The sequence below is a fragment of the Vulpes lagopus genome, chromosome 18 (genome assembly GCF_018345385.1).
Source record: "Vulpes lagopus strain Blue_001 chromosome 18, ASM1834538v1, whole genome shotgun sequence".
NCBI lineage: Eukaryota > Metazoa > Chordata > Mammalia > Carnivora > Canidae > Vulpes > Vulpes lagopus.
The window spans coordinates 29,656,186-29,673,384 of record NC_054841.1 but is presented as its reverse complement, the minus strand read 5'-3'; the positions used below and the strand labels follow the sequence as shown (position 1 = coordinate 29,673,384).

The window sequence follows — 17,199 nt, the reverse complement described above, 5'->3', positions numbered from 1 at the left end:
ATGAGTTATTTTGCTTAATGTTCTTGTCTCCTGATAATCTCAAAATCTTGTAGACCCTAGGATTTGTCAGGGAATATCAAAAAACCTTTGCTCATTGACCTTACCATAGCAAGATATTGCATAGGCCAAAACGCATTGTCCTTAGGTAGTCCTGAAGTTCAGGCAGTCTGATGAGGCAATGTGGTCTGAATGTAGTGGTTGTTTTTGGTTTTGGTTTTTGGGGTTTTTTTGTTTTTGTTTTTGTTTTTTTTTTTGAGAGAGAGAGTGCAAGTGATAGAACATATACGTGGTAGAGGGCAGAGAGAAGGAGAAGCAGACTCCCCGCTGAGCAGGGAGCCCACAGGGCTGAATGCCAGGACCCTGGAATCATGACCAGAGCTGCAGGTAAGATGTTTAACCCACCGAGCCACGCAGATGCCCCAAGATCAGACCGAGTCGAAGGCAGATGCTCAACCACTGAGCTACCCAGGAGTCCCTAATTTTTAGTTTAGTTTTTTTTTTTAAAGATTTTATTTATTTATTCATGATAGACACACACAGAGAGGCAGAGACACAGGCAGAAGGAGAAGCAGGCTCCATGCAGGGAGCCCGACGTGGGACTCAATCCCAGGGATCCCCTAATTTTTAGTTTTTAATAAAACTTTTTATTATGGGAAATCTCAAACTTAACAAAAAATAGAAAAGAGCACTATAATGAGCCCAAATATACCTATTACCCAATTTTAATAATTTTGAAATTTGCTATTTTCATTTCACCCATCCTGGCTTATTTGCTTGCTTAAAATTTAAAAATGTAAGGTTTTTTTTTTTTTTTAAGATTTTATTTATTTATGAGAGACACACAGAGAGAGGCAGAGACATAGGCAGAGGGAGAAGCAGGATCCCTGCGGGAAGCCTGATGCAGGGACTCCATCCCTGGACCCCCAGGATCACAACCTGAGTCAAAGGCAGAGGCTCAACCACAGAACCACCCAGGTGCCCCCAAAAATGTAAATTATGAAATATTCCAGAGTTAGAGAAAATAATAAAATAGATGCAGAAGTTCCCATTATTCCAGTTTAACAAATATTGAGATGCTCACATGGTGCCATCTTTTTTCAAATCTTCCACTTCATACCGTTTGTCCTTGGATCTTTGTGTTACACACACGCACACAAAGTTTCATATTGCTGTTACAGCAAATTCCCAGTGGTTGCTATTTGCTTTTTCAAAAATTTTGAGTTTATATTCTGTCCTGTTTTTTTTCCCCAAACAACTTTGCTGAGGTATAATTAGTTCCTAGTTTCTAAATAATTCTTAAGAATTAAAGAGAAATTCATTGACAGATGAGTGAATAAGTATGTGAGATATATATATATATATACACATACACAATGGAATATTACTCAGACATCAGAAAGGATGAATACTTACCATTTATTTACATTGATGTGGATGGAACGGAGGAACTGAGATAACTTAATCAGAGAAAGACAGTTGTATGGTTTCACTCCTATGTGGAATGTAAGAAAAAGTGCAGAGGATCACAGGGTAAGGGAGAGAAAACTCAATAGGAAGTCATCAGGGAGAAAACCCATGAGACTGTTAACTAAGTTGAAGGAGGGGAGGTGGGTGAGGGGGATGGAGTACCTCTGTGATGGGCATTAAGGGGGGGGCACATGATGTGATTAGCACTGGGTATTACATGCAACTGATAAATCACTCAACACATCTGAAACTAATTTATGTTGGCTAATTTAAGTTAAAAAACAGGGAAATTTAAATTCCCTGTGGGTACTTAAATTTTGAGTGTTTATTCTGGAAAACTGGGTTACTAATTCTTGTATTAGTCTAATAAGGCTAATTTTATACTAAAATAGGTCTAAAATTGCAGGTCTGGTCCCAAAACTATATCACAATTTATTTAAATAGAAGACTTGAAAACCAAAATAAATATGAGATTTGGTCTCTTTCCCTCCCCTCTCCTAAAGAAATTATATGTCACAGATACAGACAAAGCTCTGCCCTTAATCCCATTAATCCTTGTTCCTCTTCATAACATCCATCCTGAAGTTGATGTGTATCATTCCTACGCATTTTTTGTACTTTTTCTACATGTGTTTACATAAATACGCTGATATTGCTTAACGCTTTTTAAAAACATGTATAAATGTTGCACCGCATAAAATCGTTTGCGATAATTTCCATTTATGAGTATGCGTCTGCCCCCCAAATTCCTTTTAGAAAACGGAGGCGTCCGTCTGGAGTGCGCGGCCTGGGCGGGGCCCCGCTGGGTGGGCGGGGCCTGTGGTGGGAGGAGCCAAGCGGGCGTTGGGCGGGGCCCGGGAGATCCGGGGCCTGGGTGGACGCGCGGGTTCAGACTGGAAGCCCTCGTCATGGTGACCCCCGTGGTATACCTGGTGGCGGCGGCTTTGCTTGTCGGCCTTATCTTTTTTCTGACTCGCAGCCGGGGCCGGACAGCAGCAGGTAGGAGATGCCGCCGCTCCAGGGCGGGTGGGGCCGCGTTCTTTGGCCTCCTGAGGCTTTGTAGGCCGTCGCACCGCGGCTCCTGCGCATGCGCCGGCCTGCTGGCTGGGCTGACGGAAAGCTCTGCGCGGAATCGCGCTCGTCGCGCTTCAGGCCAGCTGCGCGCGTGCGCGTACCTGCGCGTCGGGGAGCCGGCGGCTAGCTGCGGTACCGCAGCCCTACTCCCGGACGGGATGGCCCGGCGCCTACACCTTTCTCCCAGCCTCAGAGAGAGCCTCGCTCCAATCCCCTTCTCGGCTCCTCCCTACCCCACCCCCCTCCTCCCTCCTCGCCTCGCGCCCCCCCCTCCCCCCGCATCTCCTGACGGACATTCTCCCATCCCTCACTGGGGCTGTCCCCTTGTGCGCCCCTAGCAGAGACCTCAGGGGTGTCCCGTCCTACCCAGGCTGGCTCCAGAGCAGGTGCCAAGAAGGGAGCACCGAGTCTTTTGTGTCTACTCACGAGCTGTAACTCCCTGAAGCTCCTTCCTATCCCCTCAAAGACAGCACCAATGCAACCTCCTTCCTCTTCTGCACCCCGACCAGGAGCCCGTGTCTTTTGCCATGGTACAGAACAGATATGCCTGTCACCCTGCATCCTCTATTTCTTGTCAGTCGGTAGGTTTGTGTGTACATCTCTCCTCGTCTCTGAGCCCACAAGCAACTTCAGAGCACCTCCATGCTCCCAAGTGCAGGGGAGAGAAAGCTGAAGTAAGGCAGATAGCCAAGAAATCTTCTTGAAAGGGAAGACTCAGCTCCCAGCTGTGCTCCCCGTTGGGATGCTTTATAAAACTACGGCAGGTGGTTTTAGGGAAGAAATAAATGCAGTCTTGCAGTAGGCATGCAGATGTGGTCTGGAGAAGTCAGGGTGAGCTTCCTGGAGGAGGTAGGGCTTCATCTCCTCTTGTAGGCTGGTAGTCTTCTGACATACCAGCTGGAAAGGTATCAACAAAGTCAAGGGTGAACTGGTGATCTTCTTGCATTAGGACCAAGGCGTGAGTCTGGGTTATAAAGGCCTCTTTGATCTGAGAAATTTAGGCTTTGTGCTTTGGGCAGATGGAGTCCAGAGGAAGTTGAGTTCCAGGGTGCTAGTCGTCTGACATCAGGTGGGTTGAGCTGCTAGACAGTTTTTTTGTTCCTCTCATCCCTACAGCTGGCCAAGACCCATTGCACAATGAGGAGCTGCCCATAGTAGCAGGCTCAGTGGCCCAGCCTCGGCCCCTGGAGCCTGAGGAGCAGAGAGCCGGGGGCAGGCCCCGGCGCCGGAGGGACCTGGGCAGCCGTCTGCAGGCCCAGCGTCGAGCCCAGCGTGTTGCCTGGGCAGAGGTGGAGGAGAATGAGGAGGAGGTCATCATCCCAGGTGAGAGGGGCCCGGCCTGGAGGAGACAGGGGCTGGTTTCGGGCATGAGGGGACCTCCAAAGTTGGGTGGAAGAGTGGGGTGTGAAGGTACAATATAAGAAACATGTTTGGGAGCCACAGGATAGAGTTAGGGGAGGGGAGACTTGGGACCCATCCTTTGATCACAGAGAGCAGCAATTCTGGACCCTGACCCCTGTTCCATTGGGCCAGCCCCCTCTTCCTTCATGGCTTTCAGTGTCTAAGTAAGAGGGTAGGGTCTTCAGATTGACCCAGAGAGTTCCTCAGACCACTTCTTATATCCCAACACCTTACTGGTATGGGCACATGCATTATCTGAGAGCCTCACGCTAGGGCCAGAGTGCCTAGCCAGGAGCTTCTGAAGTGAGGTCACGTGTAACCCTAGAGAAAGAATTTGGAGATAGAGACATATTGTTGACATAGCTTCCATATCCCTGGCAGACCAACAGAGCCCCTGGGATTGTGGGGGAAAAATATATCTTCTCTTGGTTTGAGCCTGAGGAAGGGGCATTTGGGCCTTTTACCCTTCTACTTTTGGGAATTAGCCCCTTTGGCTCAAAAAGGAGGCACTGTAGTGCCATCCCTCTTGTCTTAGACTTGGGATCAGACATTTCTGCTGCTCGATCATCAACAGGTTTTGTTTTGTTTTGAAGATTTTATTTTTTTATTTGAGAGAGAGAAAAAAACACAAGTAGAAAAGGGGAGAGGGAGAAGCAGATCCCCTGCTGAGCAAGGGCTCCTATGTGAGGCTCAGTCCTGGGACTCTGGGATTACATCTGCTCCGAAGGCAGGTACTTAACCAACTGAGCCACCTGGGCACCATTTATTTATTTGTTTATTTACTTACTTATTTGAAAGAGAGAGAGAGTGTGCGTGCGCACATGCCTGGTGAGAGCCAATGCAGGGGCAGGAGTGAGGGAAAGGGAGAGGGAAAGGGGAGGGGGGAAGTATCTCAAGCAAACTCTACAAGCTGGAAGGGCTAAGGGGTTCTTGAGATCATGACCTGAGCCAAAATTAGGAGTGGGTGCTTAACCAGCTGAGCCACCCAGGTGCCCCAACAGGTCTTTAACTTTTAGCTGACCCTAATTTTAGGTAGTCTTGGGGTTGGAGCTGTCTTTTTGACCAGGGGCTGAGGCCAGAGCCCACTGCAGTTCCTGACTGCAGTGAGGACAGATTCAGATAAGAGGCAGGGATACATTTCCCCATGAGGCCAGCCTTCCCAGGAGGTTTGGCTCAGAGACAAACCAGAGAACTCTGCAAGCCCAAACATCCCTGCCTGAGATTTTCAGACACTCAGATATTGGAACCTGACACCTCCCTTTTTGTGGCTATGCAGCATCCAAAGTTACTATCTGTTCCCTTGCTCCATAATTCCCTTACCATTCTCCCACCTAATCCTCTACCCTCAACACTTACACACTCTTTTTTTTTTTATAATTTCTTTTTTTATTATTATTATTATTTATTTATGGTAGTCACAGAGAGAGAGAGAGAGAGGGGGGGGGGGGGGCAGAGACACAGGCAGAGGGAGAAGCAGGCTCCATGCACCGGGAGCCCGATGTGGGATTCGATCCCGGGTCTCCAGGATCGCGCCCTGTGCCAAAGGCAGGTGCCTAACCGCTGCGCCACCCAGGGATCCCATACACACTCTTTATACACTCTCACACACACTCAGAGTGTTAATTTCTGCATTCATGGTAGATGTCTTTGGAGGACAGAGCTGGGCTAGTGATGTTTACAGATGGGAGAAGGGATTTGCCACCATACGGAGAGGGGATGAACCCATCATCATCAGCCCTCTCCAGGACCTGAAATGCCTTTTTTGGACTGTATGCAGCCCAGGAGGAAGAAAGTATTGAGAAGCCGGTGGAAAGTCACCTGTCAGGGAAAATTGGAGCCAAGAAACTACGGAAACTAGAGGAGAAACAGGCGCGAAAAGCCCAGCGTGAGGCAAGCAGAAGGGTTGGGGTGCAGCTCTGAGAAATGGGAAAGGGTCCTGCCTTCCTTGTTCCCTGTGTCAGGCCCTCCTCTTGGGCTCTTTGCATGCTGCTTGCCTGACTGTCTCCTACAGCCTTGGTCCGTGATCTGACCCAGTCATTGCCTGCTGTGGCCTGTTTGTGAGGTTGGAAAGCTCTAGCTGGGGATGGGGATGTGCTCCCAATGGAGGCCTCTTTCCAGGCAGAGGAGGCTGAGCGTGAGGAGCGGAAACGCCTTGAGTCCCAGCGTGAGGCAGAGTGGAAGAAAGAGGAGGAGCGGCTTCGTCTGGAGGAGGAACAAAAGGTGAGATGGACCCTTCCCTCCTGACTTCTGACCCCTGCCCAGGCAGCCTTGCTTCTCATGCAGTTCCTCACCTTTAACCTAGAAGATGGGCCACAGACTCATCCTGGGTTCAGGAACAGGCTCTGGTTTATTTGGTTCCTGGATTCTAAACGCAACCTGTATAAAACTGCTGCTGAAAGGCAAAGTGTGAGGTGGGAACTTTTGTGTATGTGATTTATTGAACATGCCCAGAGCAATGAAAGAAAATTGAGATGGTTGGAGTGGCTGAAACAGGATAAGGAAGAGGGAGAAGGGTCGGAGAGGGGTCAGAGAGGGGAGTGGAATCTGGAACCTAAAAGCCTTAAAATTGTTAAAGGTCATCATAAGAGCTGGTGGGTCCTGCCTGAGCTGGGTCCTGTTCAGGGTCTGGCATGGAGGAGACGGATGCTCAGAGAAGGTAGAGGTGGTTAATGAGCATTTGTTTGTTGGATGCTTCCTTCTTTCTTTCTGAGAACCGATGCCCACATCAGAACATCACAAAGGTGTGACGTGTATATATACAGGGCTGCCCCAGTTAGGAAGACCTCGCTGGTGCCTTTGGCCTCTCACTGGCCCTGGATGGCAGAAAGCCTGGCTTTGGGTGCACTAGCAGATGGGCCAGAGCACAGCAGAGAGGAGGCCTTAGTGGAGAGGGCTGGTTTTTTTTTTTTTTTGTTTTTGTTTTTTAAGATCTTATTTGTTTATAAGACACACAAAGAGAGAGGCGGAGACATAAGCAGGGGGAGAAGCAGACTCCCTGTGGGGATCCTGATGTAGGACTTGATCCCAGGACCCCAGGATCACGAGCTAGCCAAAGGCAGACAGACACTCAACCACTGAGCCACCTAGGTGCCCCAGTGGAGAGGGTTTTTTACCTTTCTGAACATTTTCTTTTTAAGATTTTATTTATTTATTCATGAGAGACACAGAGGCAGAGACCTAGGCAGAGGGAGAAGCAGACTCCATGCAGGGAGCCCAATGTGGGACTCGATCCCAGGACTCCAGGATCACACCCTAAGCTGAAGGCAGACGCTTAACCACTGAGCCACCTAGGCATCCCTGCCTTTCTGAACATTGATCCTGTCTGATGGACCATAAATGTCAGAGTTCTCCACAGTCACATCCAGGATACCATGTTACACTTAGTTACTGTGTCTCTTTAGACTCCTTCAGGTTATGACATTTTCTCAGATTTTCCTTGCTTTTAATGATCTTGATAGTGTTGAGTATTGGGTACTGAGAAGTATTTTGTAGAATATTTCTCAGTTTGCATTCAGTTGATTTTTTTTCCTCATGGTGAGACTGGGGTTGTGGATTTTTCAGAAGATCACAGGTGAAGTGCCATTCTCAACGCAGCATGTGAAGGTTATGTGTTGTCGTCTTGTCATTACTGATGTTGACCTTGATTGCTTGGCTCAGGTTTTACTTGCCAGATTTCTCCGCTATAATGTTACTCCCTCCTTTCTGTACTTCTTCGGAAACAGGAACAGTTATTGTACATATCCCACACTTAATGGAATGGGGAGTTATTCTCCGCCTCCTTGAGAGATGAGTATGCAAAGTATCCGGAATTGCTTTGTATGGAAGATTTACCTTTTCTGCTCTGTGTATAAATTTTTTTTTTTTAATTTTTATTTATTTATGATAGTCACAGAGAGAGAGAGAGAGGCAGAGACATAGGCAGAGGGGGAAGCAGGCTCCATGCACCGGGAGCCTGATGTGGGATTCGATCCTGGGTCTCCAGGATCGCGCCCTGGGCCAAAGGCAGGCGCCAAACCGCTGCGCCACCCAGGGATCCCTAAATTTTTTTTTTTTTAAGATTTTATTTATTCGTGACAGAGGGAGAGGCAGAGACAGAAGCAGGCTCCATGCAGGGAGCCCAACATGGGACTCGATCCTGGATCTCCAGAATCACGTACTGAGCTGAAGCGGTGCTAAACCGCTGAGCCACCTGGGCTGCCCTGCGTATAAATTTAATTGTTTTTATCTACATGGACTCATGGATATTTATTTTGTGTTGCAGTCAGGTACTATCTTTATTATGTAGGTCATCAGGAGCTCTTGCAGCTGGGCCCCGTGTACCTTTGATGTAACCTGTTTGTTTTCTGAGTACTTTCTTACTTTTTGGCACTGCCAAGATGCTCCAGGCTTATTTTGTATATTCTCTGTCCCAGCTTTAGCTACATGGTTTAAAAAAATCTTTCTGAGAACTCTGGAAAATAGGATAACTTGGAGAGAAGCTGTGGTGGTGGTGGTGGTGGTGGTGGTGGTGGTGTGACATGGATGGACTGAGAAGTTTTCCGGAAGTTGAAGGCAGAAGTGGTAGATAGGACTTTATTTCTGACCAGCTAGCCAGATGGCTGTGTGACTCACTGAGCCAGAGACCCATGAGGAACACCGGACATGTGGGGAGTAGATCACAAAATCTTTCTGGACATACTCAATTTGAGGTGCCTGTGAGGTGGCCCAGTGGGTGTGTCACATGGAAGGAGAGATTTGGGCAGGGGTACCACTATGGCGGTCACGGGCAAGGAGATGGTTGTGTGATGCATGCCGGGTGGCCTGAGGAAGAAGGATGGAGGAGGGACTGAGCAATGGAGGAGGTGGGGAGAATGGCCCAAGGAGCAAGAGGAAATCCAAGAGGGTGGGTGTCCCAGCCAAGTGAAGGAAGAGGAAATGATTGGCTCTCTCAGCAACACCGAGACGACAGGGTGATGAGGCACAGTTGTCCCATTGGATTTGGTGGGATGGAGGGCCTGGGTGAGACCGAAGCACTTGTTTTGGCAGAATTGAGTATCAGAAGCCACTGGAGTGCGCAGGTAGGGTGAATGGATGATGAGGAAATGTAGCCTGAGTGTCCACGAAGTTTAGATGTAACAGACAGGAAGAGGAGGAAGGAAGGTGATAGCAAGATACTGTGGATTGAAGTCACTGGCAGAATTTTAAAGGTGAGGGGGCTGAACAGCATGCGTCTGGGAGGTGATGGAACTGATGAAAACAAGGGCCTCTGCCTGCAGCTCAGCTTGGGATTGAAGGAACAATGTCCTGAAGGAACTGTGTTCCTGAGAAAGGGCCAGGTTGTATGCCCTGGTGCCCTGTGGGGGCAGCACAGCCCAGAACACGGATGGAGTGGTCACCCGCCCCAAAGTACCCGACTCTTGTCCACAGGAGGAGGAAGAGAGGAAGGCCCGGGAGGAGCAGGCCCAGCGAGAGCATGAGGAGTACCTGAAACTGAAGGAAGCCTTCGTGGTGGAGGAGGAAGGTGTGGGCGAGACCATGACTGAAGAACAGGTGGGCCCGCTGCCCCTGGGAAGCCCATCCCTGTGCCCACCAAGCCTGCCACCCTATCCCAGATACCCAATTGTTCCTTGCCTGCCACCCTTGTCAGGCATTGAGAGGTGGGTAGGCAGCAGGCCCAGCAGGCTCTAGTGGCCAAAGGCCTTGTCCTCAGGAGAGGCCATGCCTCCAAATCTCTCACTATGGGGAGCTCTGCTCATGCAGGTGGCAAGCAGGTGGGTAGGCATAGACCCCCGTGGCCCCTAAAAGGCGACACTCACCCTGATTTCTCTACTCCTCTAGTCCCATAGCTTCCTGACTGAATTCATCAACTACATTAAGGTAAGAAGCTGCAGGACAGAGCTTGGGCATCAGCTCCCTGCCTCACGCATGCATGTTACGTATAGGGTGTAGGGTGTGTGAGAGTGCACGCATGCGTGCACTTTCTGGGGCTGGGGGACTAAGTGGACCCAAGGCAGGGTTCTAGGTGGCTTGCTGAAGCTCATGCAGGAGAGGGCAGGGGACCTGAGAATCTAAGCTGCCCTGCCCGGTCCTGAGTAAAAGAGCCCTTTCTTCTTTGACAGTGAGGATGGACCCGGTCTGTGTGGGAGGCCTTAGCCCCCAGTCTCTTCTCACATTTAGGGTTTGACAGTCTTCCTGCTTCTCAGACCCCACGCTCAGTGAGTCACTGTTTTCAAGTTTCTTCATATGTGTTTTCTGTCACTTCTGTCACACTGAGGCTCTACTGAGTTGAAACAAGCATCCCCTGCCACGTGTTCCTGACCAGAGACTTGGGTCTTCAGGGAAACAGGATGATGTTTCCTTTGGAATCTAGGGCGGGGCAGCACGTGTGTCCCCCTCTGCCTGTAGCCACACTGGATACTGCTCCAGGTTGCATAAGCACGTCCTGCTCTGCTATGCTGCTAAGCAACTTCTCTCCCACGAAGGATGCGAGAGGGGAGAGGTTTCCAAGTGCAGCTCAGAGGTGCAGAGGCGGCTGAGGGAAGGCGTGCAGAGGGAGTGGGGGCGGCAGTGGGGGTGCTCCTAGGGGGTGCCAAGGAGCCAGGCCTTGCATAATCCTCCCCCTGCCTCTTCCAAATGGAGCAGAATTCGAACTCCTCCCAGCGGTGAGGGGCGGGGCTCACCGCCTGGGGGCCCAGTGGTATTCCTGGGAGGGAGACAGCTCATTCTCCACCCTGACACCCTCAGGGCTGTCAAGATCTCTCTCTCTCTCACTCTCCTGCTGCTGTTTGGAACTCCCCATCCCCCCTCCCCAGCGAGCAGCGACCAGCCCAGCCTTGAGTCTTCCTCCAGGAAGGTCTCCTCCACCAGTTTCATCTCCCCTCTTCTCTGCAGACTTTTGAGTAAAGGCCCTAGGGGCAGTTCCAGCCCTTGCTTTCAGAGGCTCTCTGGAGAGGTCCTTTTCTGGGGGTTCTCCAGACTCTTCTGGACGATAGAGGTCTTTCCAGCCTGTGCAGGCTGGTCCTTCTAGAGTTGCTGTCTACATGGAGAAGGAAGACTTCAGAGTTCAGCCCACCTGCCTTCTTCCAGGCTCAGGGGAATGGGCCCTGTAATCCTAGGATTTCAGAACTGGAGGCATGTTTTTGTGCCAAGCAGAGTTTATGTGCAGCGTAGGCATGACTTGTTCTTGTTGATTCCCTCTTTTTTTCTGAGCAGAGCTGAGTGGGTTGGTTTGTTTTTCCAAGCACACTTTTGGCCCAGCAGCTCCCCCAGGCCAGGTCTTCAGGGACACCTGGGGTGACTCTGCATTCTGAGCTATCCTAAGACCCCAGTGTCTGCTCCCTGCTTGGTAGGTAGAAGCCAGCTGGCCAGGTCACCTTGTGCTTGCCACCTCTTGGCCCAACTGCGACTCACTTACCTCCCTGCTTGCACATTCATTTTGGCATTTTGAAGAGTCACATGCCATCTGCAGCTGAGGAGGTGTCACCATGTCACTCCTCCCCCAGCTCATTTGCTGTGGAAGATTCCTAGAAATGCAACAGACCGCCTTCTCTCAAGTCACATGTTGTCTGTGTGGGGGGAGGCAGGGCAGATGCATGGGTAGGACCCGGCAGTGGACCCTCGGCCACACCCCCACTCCCCTCCTGTCCCAACCCACCCAACGAGGAAGCAGAGTTTCTACTGAGAGTGTGAGGGAAGCACTGAGCAGATTTAGTGATAGTTATCTTACGGGTAGATGGCAGTACCTCAACGGCCTGAAGAGGATGGTGCACAGTGTGGCATGTCAGGCTTGTGGGGCTCTCTAGGCAGAGAGGGCAGTGAACAAAGGTGAGACACGAATGAGCTATACTGTTCCCACCAAGACCCTGGCTCGTCAGGGCTTCCCATCTGCTCTCTTCTTGTCCATATTCTCGTCTGTCTTCTGCGCTGGCTGTGAGCTCAAGGGCAGGAACTGTGTCTTGTGGACCACCGTACCCCCCACACCTTCTCTGCTCCTTGTCCTAGCAGACCTTCAGCAAACATAGGCCCTAGTGACAGTTTTTTAATAAGCTTTTGGCAATTGTCAGCCCTTCCTTTCATCTCTGTGGCGCTTCCCCTTGCAGCCATTCATGATAAAATGATACGGCTGGCTGCAGAGGAGGAAGGTAGCAGCTGTGCTTAGCTCTCCATGCATATCGGTCCCAGGGTAGTCTCTAGGCCAGGACATCACTACTTGGGGCAGGTGTTGGTTTGGGCACATCCTTCCCAGTAATTAGGGACACGAGAGTTCATGAGAGTGTGTGTATCTGTGTCCAGGCGGCTGGGAGAACATGTGAATCGTGTATGAAGGGAACGAGGTTCTCCCTTGGGAGCACGTAGCCTGCTTAGCCATCCACCCAGAGCAGAGCAGGTTGGTGTGCCAACCTTAGAGGGCTCCCATGCGGAGAGCCTTTGCCCAAGGTCCCCCTTTCTCCCCTTCACAGCAGTCCAAGGTCGTGCTCTTGGAAGATCTGGCTTCCCAGGTGGGCCTGCGGACGCAGGTAAGTACTTGAAGGTGGCCTCCTCTGTGGAATGTGGCCAGAGGGTCTGTACAGCTGTCAGAGGGGGACTGCCTTAAAGATGGAGTCTTTTTTTTTTTTTTTTTTTTTTTTAGATTTTATTTATTCATAAAAGAGAGGGGCGGGGGGCGGGGGGGCAGAGACACAGGCAGAAGGAGAAGCAGGCTCCATGCAGGAAGCCTGATGTGGGACTCGATCCCAGTACTCCAGGATCATGCCCTGAGCTGAAGGCAGATGCTCAACCGCTTAGCCACCCAGGCGTCCTAAAGATAGAGTCTTACTGCCTTCAAGCAAGAGTAGACTATAGGTAGTTTTTGGCACCTCAGGAATCTTGTCTTTCTACTAGACAGAGGAAAGAAAAAAGCCCAAACTCCCATCACTCCAGCAGCCCCTGTCACCGAGGCAGCCCAAACCCAGTTACCTTGACAACTCCCTTGCAAACAGGCTGTGCCAGCCTTCACGGCCAAATGTCCCCACCACTCCTCTCCTGCCTTGAAGAAAGCTTCTCTCAGAGTTCCTCCAGTGCCCTGGGATCAGAGCCCTATGTCCTCTGAGCCCTTCTGCAGAAGCACACAGTCACATTGGGGGTGGCCGTGAAGAGGAGAGGAGAGTTGGCGGTGGTGGGAGGGAGAGAGTAGTTGTCTACTGGGACGGTAGTGCCCATCTCTGCTCTGAGACTTGTTCTTCTCATAGGATACCATAAACCGCATCCAGGATCTGCTGGCTGAGGGGACTCTGACAGGTGAGGGGATGAGAAGCAGTCACTGTAGGCCCTGGCCTTGGGGAGTGTCTTGTCACAGAGGGCCTGCAGGGATTTGTTGCAGAGGCAGGATGACCCCTCTCCCAGCCCTGGGTCAGGAGGTGGTGTGCAGGAGGGGCACTGAACAGAGGGACTTGCCCAGGCCTGAGAGCGGCTCAGGGTGGCAGGGACAGGCAAGGAAGCCTGATTTGACTCACATAAGCCAGGATTGGATGTTGCCAGGAGAGACTAGGCAGGTACACAGGCCTGGAGAGCTCTGAGCCAGTTGTGAAGAGGTGGCTGGGTGGGCATTTTCTGGTAGCAGGGGGAGAGGGCCCTAGAGGGCTCAGCTCTACAACCATCCTGTCCCCACAGGTGTGATTGACGACCGGGGCAAGTTCATCTACATAACTCCCGAGGAACTGGCTGCTGTGGCTAACTTCATCCGACAGCGGGGCCGGGTGTCCATCACTGAGCTTGCCCAGGCCAGCAACTCCCTCATCTCCTGGGGCCAGGAGCCTTCTCTCCAGTCCCCCGCCTGACCTAGCCCTTCCCTTTTGGACTGGGAGCTAGCACAGCCTACCTGGCCATACATCTTGATCCCTCCCCACCACCCTGGGGGAGAGATGGAATGTGGCCAGGCAGTTCTAGATTAAAGCCCTGTGAGCATTGCTGAGCTTGGTGTGGCTTGGTGTGACAGAAGACCTGGCCTGGGATCCCAGATGATCAACTAAAGTCTAGTGCTCAGAATATTTCTGGGGGATGGGTGGGAGAAGCCCTGTGGAGGCAGATGAAAGTTCCATTCTTATGTGTTTATTTATTTAAAAAGAATATTGAGTGTTTACTGTGTTTCTTTGTATCCTACAAAGATGAATTCTTTCTCTTCCTTACCTATGTCCCAGAGCAAACCTTAGGACATCTCCCCTAACTGGCAAGGGAGGTCTCACTTTTGTTTATATGGATGGTTTTAGGAGCCCCACAGAGGCCTGAGAGCCCTTAAAGAGGAGAGGGAAGTGCCAAGGTAGAGTCCTAAGCATCTTTGAGAAGGAGAGAGGGGTGGTCAGGGAGGGACAAAGGCTGGGCAGGTGGAAGGAAGCGTGGAACCTGCTTGAGCTGAATTCTGCAGTAGAGGGATGCACTTCCTACGGTCCATCACGTGAATTTAGCTCTCCATCCTGGACAGAAAGTTTAAACGGTGTGGGTGATTCCACCCACTAGTGGAGGTAAGGACCATATGCTCAGGAGTGGGTGTGAGATAGGAGATGTGTAACTCCTGTAGGGTCAGTCACTCTAGTTCCTGTGGGCTCTTGGTGGTGTGAGCATCCTGCTGCGCTGAGGGTGAGGCATGAGTTTAAATGTGTATTTTTCTACAAGGTACCCCTTAAACATAAACCACCCACTTCTGATGCCTGGTAGGGGGGCAGCTTTCTGTTCCCACCCTGGAAGACACTGCCTATAGATGGTGATGGAGACAGGACATTAGGCTGTAGGGTAGAGCCTTCCTGAGTGTTACCAAGGATGATTTTGATTCACTTGGTGCTATAGACATTAACTATAGTACTTAAAATTCCAAGTGAGACATGACTGCTGCTTCTGTCAGCAACAGGCATTTGGAGTCACCTGGAGCTGGAAAGGGCCACGTGCATTGTTTGGAAAGCCATCTGGGAGCCCATAGTCCAGTAGGAGAGGGAAGAAACAGGTAAAGGTACTGATAGTATGAGAAAGAAACAAAATTATAAAGGGAAAAGAAGGGATCCCTGGGTGGCGCAGCGGTTTAGCGCCTGCCTTTGGCCCAGGGCACGATCCTGGAGACCTGGGATCGAATCCCACGTCGGGCTCCCGGTGCATGGAGCCTGCTTCTCCCTCTGCCTATGTCTCTGCCTCTCTCTCTCTCTGTGACTATCATAAATAAATAAAAATTAAAAAAATAAAAAATAAAAAAATAAAGGGAAAAGAAGGCTTACAGTTTAAGTGATGTTTCTCAACCCTGGTTGCTCATTAGAAGCCCCTGAGAGGTGGTGAGAAGCCCCTGGGGAATTGTCAAATTGTCAACAGTCTCATGCCAGGCTACATCCTAGACCAGTGGAATCAGAATCTTGGGGGGTGAGACCCAGGAGGCATCAGTCGGAGATTCCAGTGTGTGCCTAGGTTGAGAAGGCAGTGGGGGTGGAGTGGAGAGACAGGCCATCAAGTTACAAGTAATTAAAATCCCCACTGGAAAGAGATTCTCCCAAAACAAGACAGCAGCTCCAGGTCTCCTCCTCCTTCCGTTGTCCTCAGCCACTGCCACCTCCAGTGGCAGGAGGACTGTAGCACTCCCACCTCCTCATTCCACAGGCCAGAAGGGAGGAAAAGGCACATCCCTTTCTCATGTCCTGGAAGCCTTCTAAAACCCTTTGTATCCCAAGGGCATAGTGGGGGTGAGGGGCAACCTATGACCCTTGTGCATTTTTTAGTGATCTATCCACTAATCTAATAAATTTCTCAAATAAGCGGTTCTTGAAATAGTGATTAACATTTTTCTAAGTTTGTATATATTATTCTCAATAAATGAAAACTTTTGGGTTTAACCACTTGTAATTTTTCAAGCTTAATTTAAACAGTTATTACTTAAATATTTCTCAGCATTTAAAATTTCCAAATTAAAAAATAAAGTTCCCAAATTAATTATGGAATTACTTTAAATACTTTCACATCTCAAAAAGTAGACCAGATACATCTAGTAGTAGTAACAATGACATTATTGATCTGTATGTGTAATATTGAAGCTGATTATAATCCTCTCAATACCATGGGTTTACATTTGCTAATTCGCCAGCTCTGTTTTGAAATAAACCCTCTTCCTGAGGGTACTGGAGCCTCAGGGTGATTATCTCAGGTGGCTGAGGATGTATATATGATGGATGGTGATTCAGAAGCAGGGACCCAGGATTTTACATTGACTGTGACCCTGAGTCCTTTAGTAGTGTGGCCCATTTTTCATGGTTAGTATCCCCCCACCCCCTACCCCCTACCTCTACCCCCCACCGTCGCCATAAGAAACACTTGACTGTTTCCAACTCATTGGGTTAATTCTGGTTTTGGAGCTTCCAATATACAAAATGCTCATTTGCTTGTTCTAGGTGCCTGTCTTTATGGGCCAGCTCAACAGGCCTGGTTTGATACCACTTGCTCCCAGTAGAGTCCAGCCCAGTTCAGTTTTGTTCTATCACAACCTTCCTTCCCTTTCCCTTCCCTTTCCCTTCCCTTTCCCTTCCCTCTTCCTTCCCTCTTCCTTCCCTTTCCCTTTCCCTTCCCTTTCCCTTCCCTTTCCCTTCCCTTTCTTTCTTTCTTTCTTTCTTTCTTTCTTTCTTTCTTTCTTTCTTTCTTTCTTTCTTTCTTTCTTTCTTTCTTTCTTTTTCTTTTTTCTTTCTAAGATTTTATTTGAGACAGTGAACTCAAGCACAAGCGGGAGGGAGGGACGGAGAGGAAAAAGCAGACTCCTGCTGAGCAGGGAACTTGATGTGGGGCTCACTCCCAGGACTCTGAGATCAAGACCTGAGCCAAAGGCAGATGCTTAACTGACTGAGCCAGCCAGGCACCCTACAACTTCTCTTTTTTATGGACCTTCAAGGCCTAATACTGATTACCCATGGTTAGGAAGCCACAGAATACAACTTGTCATTTCAAAAGTGGTTATAAGATTGGCCATGAGTTGAAAAATTATAAAAACTGAGTAATGGGTACATGGAATTTATCCTCCTTTATTTTTATATTGAAAGTTTCTCATAGGGATGCCTGGGTGGCTCACTGGTTGAGCATCTGCCTTCAGCCTCCAGGGGCGTGATCCTGGAGTCCTGGGATCGAGTCCCACGTCGGGCTCCCTGTGTGGAGCCTTCTTCTCCCTCTGCCTGTGTCTCTGCCTCTCCCTCTGTGTTTCTCATGAATAAGTAAATAAAATATTTAAAAAAAAAAAAAGTTTCTCATAACTAAAAACTTAAACACAGTGAGGGGGCCTGGCTGGCT

The 17,199-nt window shown here is 49.8% G+C and overlaps 1 protein-coding gene across 1 annotated transcript; it reads left to right on the top strand.

Moving 5' to 3' along the window:
- Positions 1 to 2,308: 2,308 nt before the first annotated feature.
- DDRGK1 (DDRGK domain containing 1) lies at positions 2,309 to 13,865 on the top strand. Its single transcript, XM_041733198.1, has 9 exons — positions 2,309 to 2,466; positions 3,658 to 3,864; positions 5,720 to 5,832; positions 6,061 to 6,162; positions 9,349 to 9,471; positions 9,760 to 9,798; positions 12,381 to 12,437; positions 13,149 to 13,197; positions 13,570 to 13,865. The coding sequence occupies exons 1-9, from the start codon at positions 2,376 to 2,378 to the stop codon at positions 13,734 to 13,736; spliced, it is 948 nt and encodes a 315-aa protein (XP_041589132.1). The 5' UTR covers positions 2,309 to 2,375; the 3' UTR covers positions 13,737 to 13,865.
- The last annotated feature ends 3,334 nt before the right edge of the window (positions 13,866 to 17,199 follow it).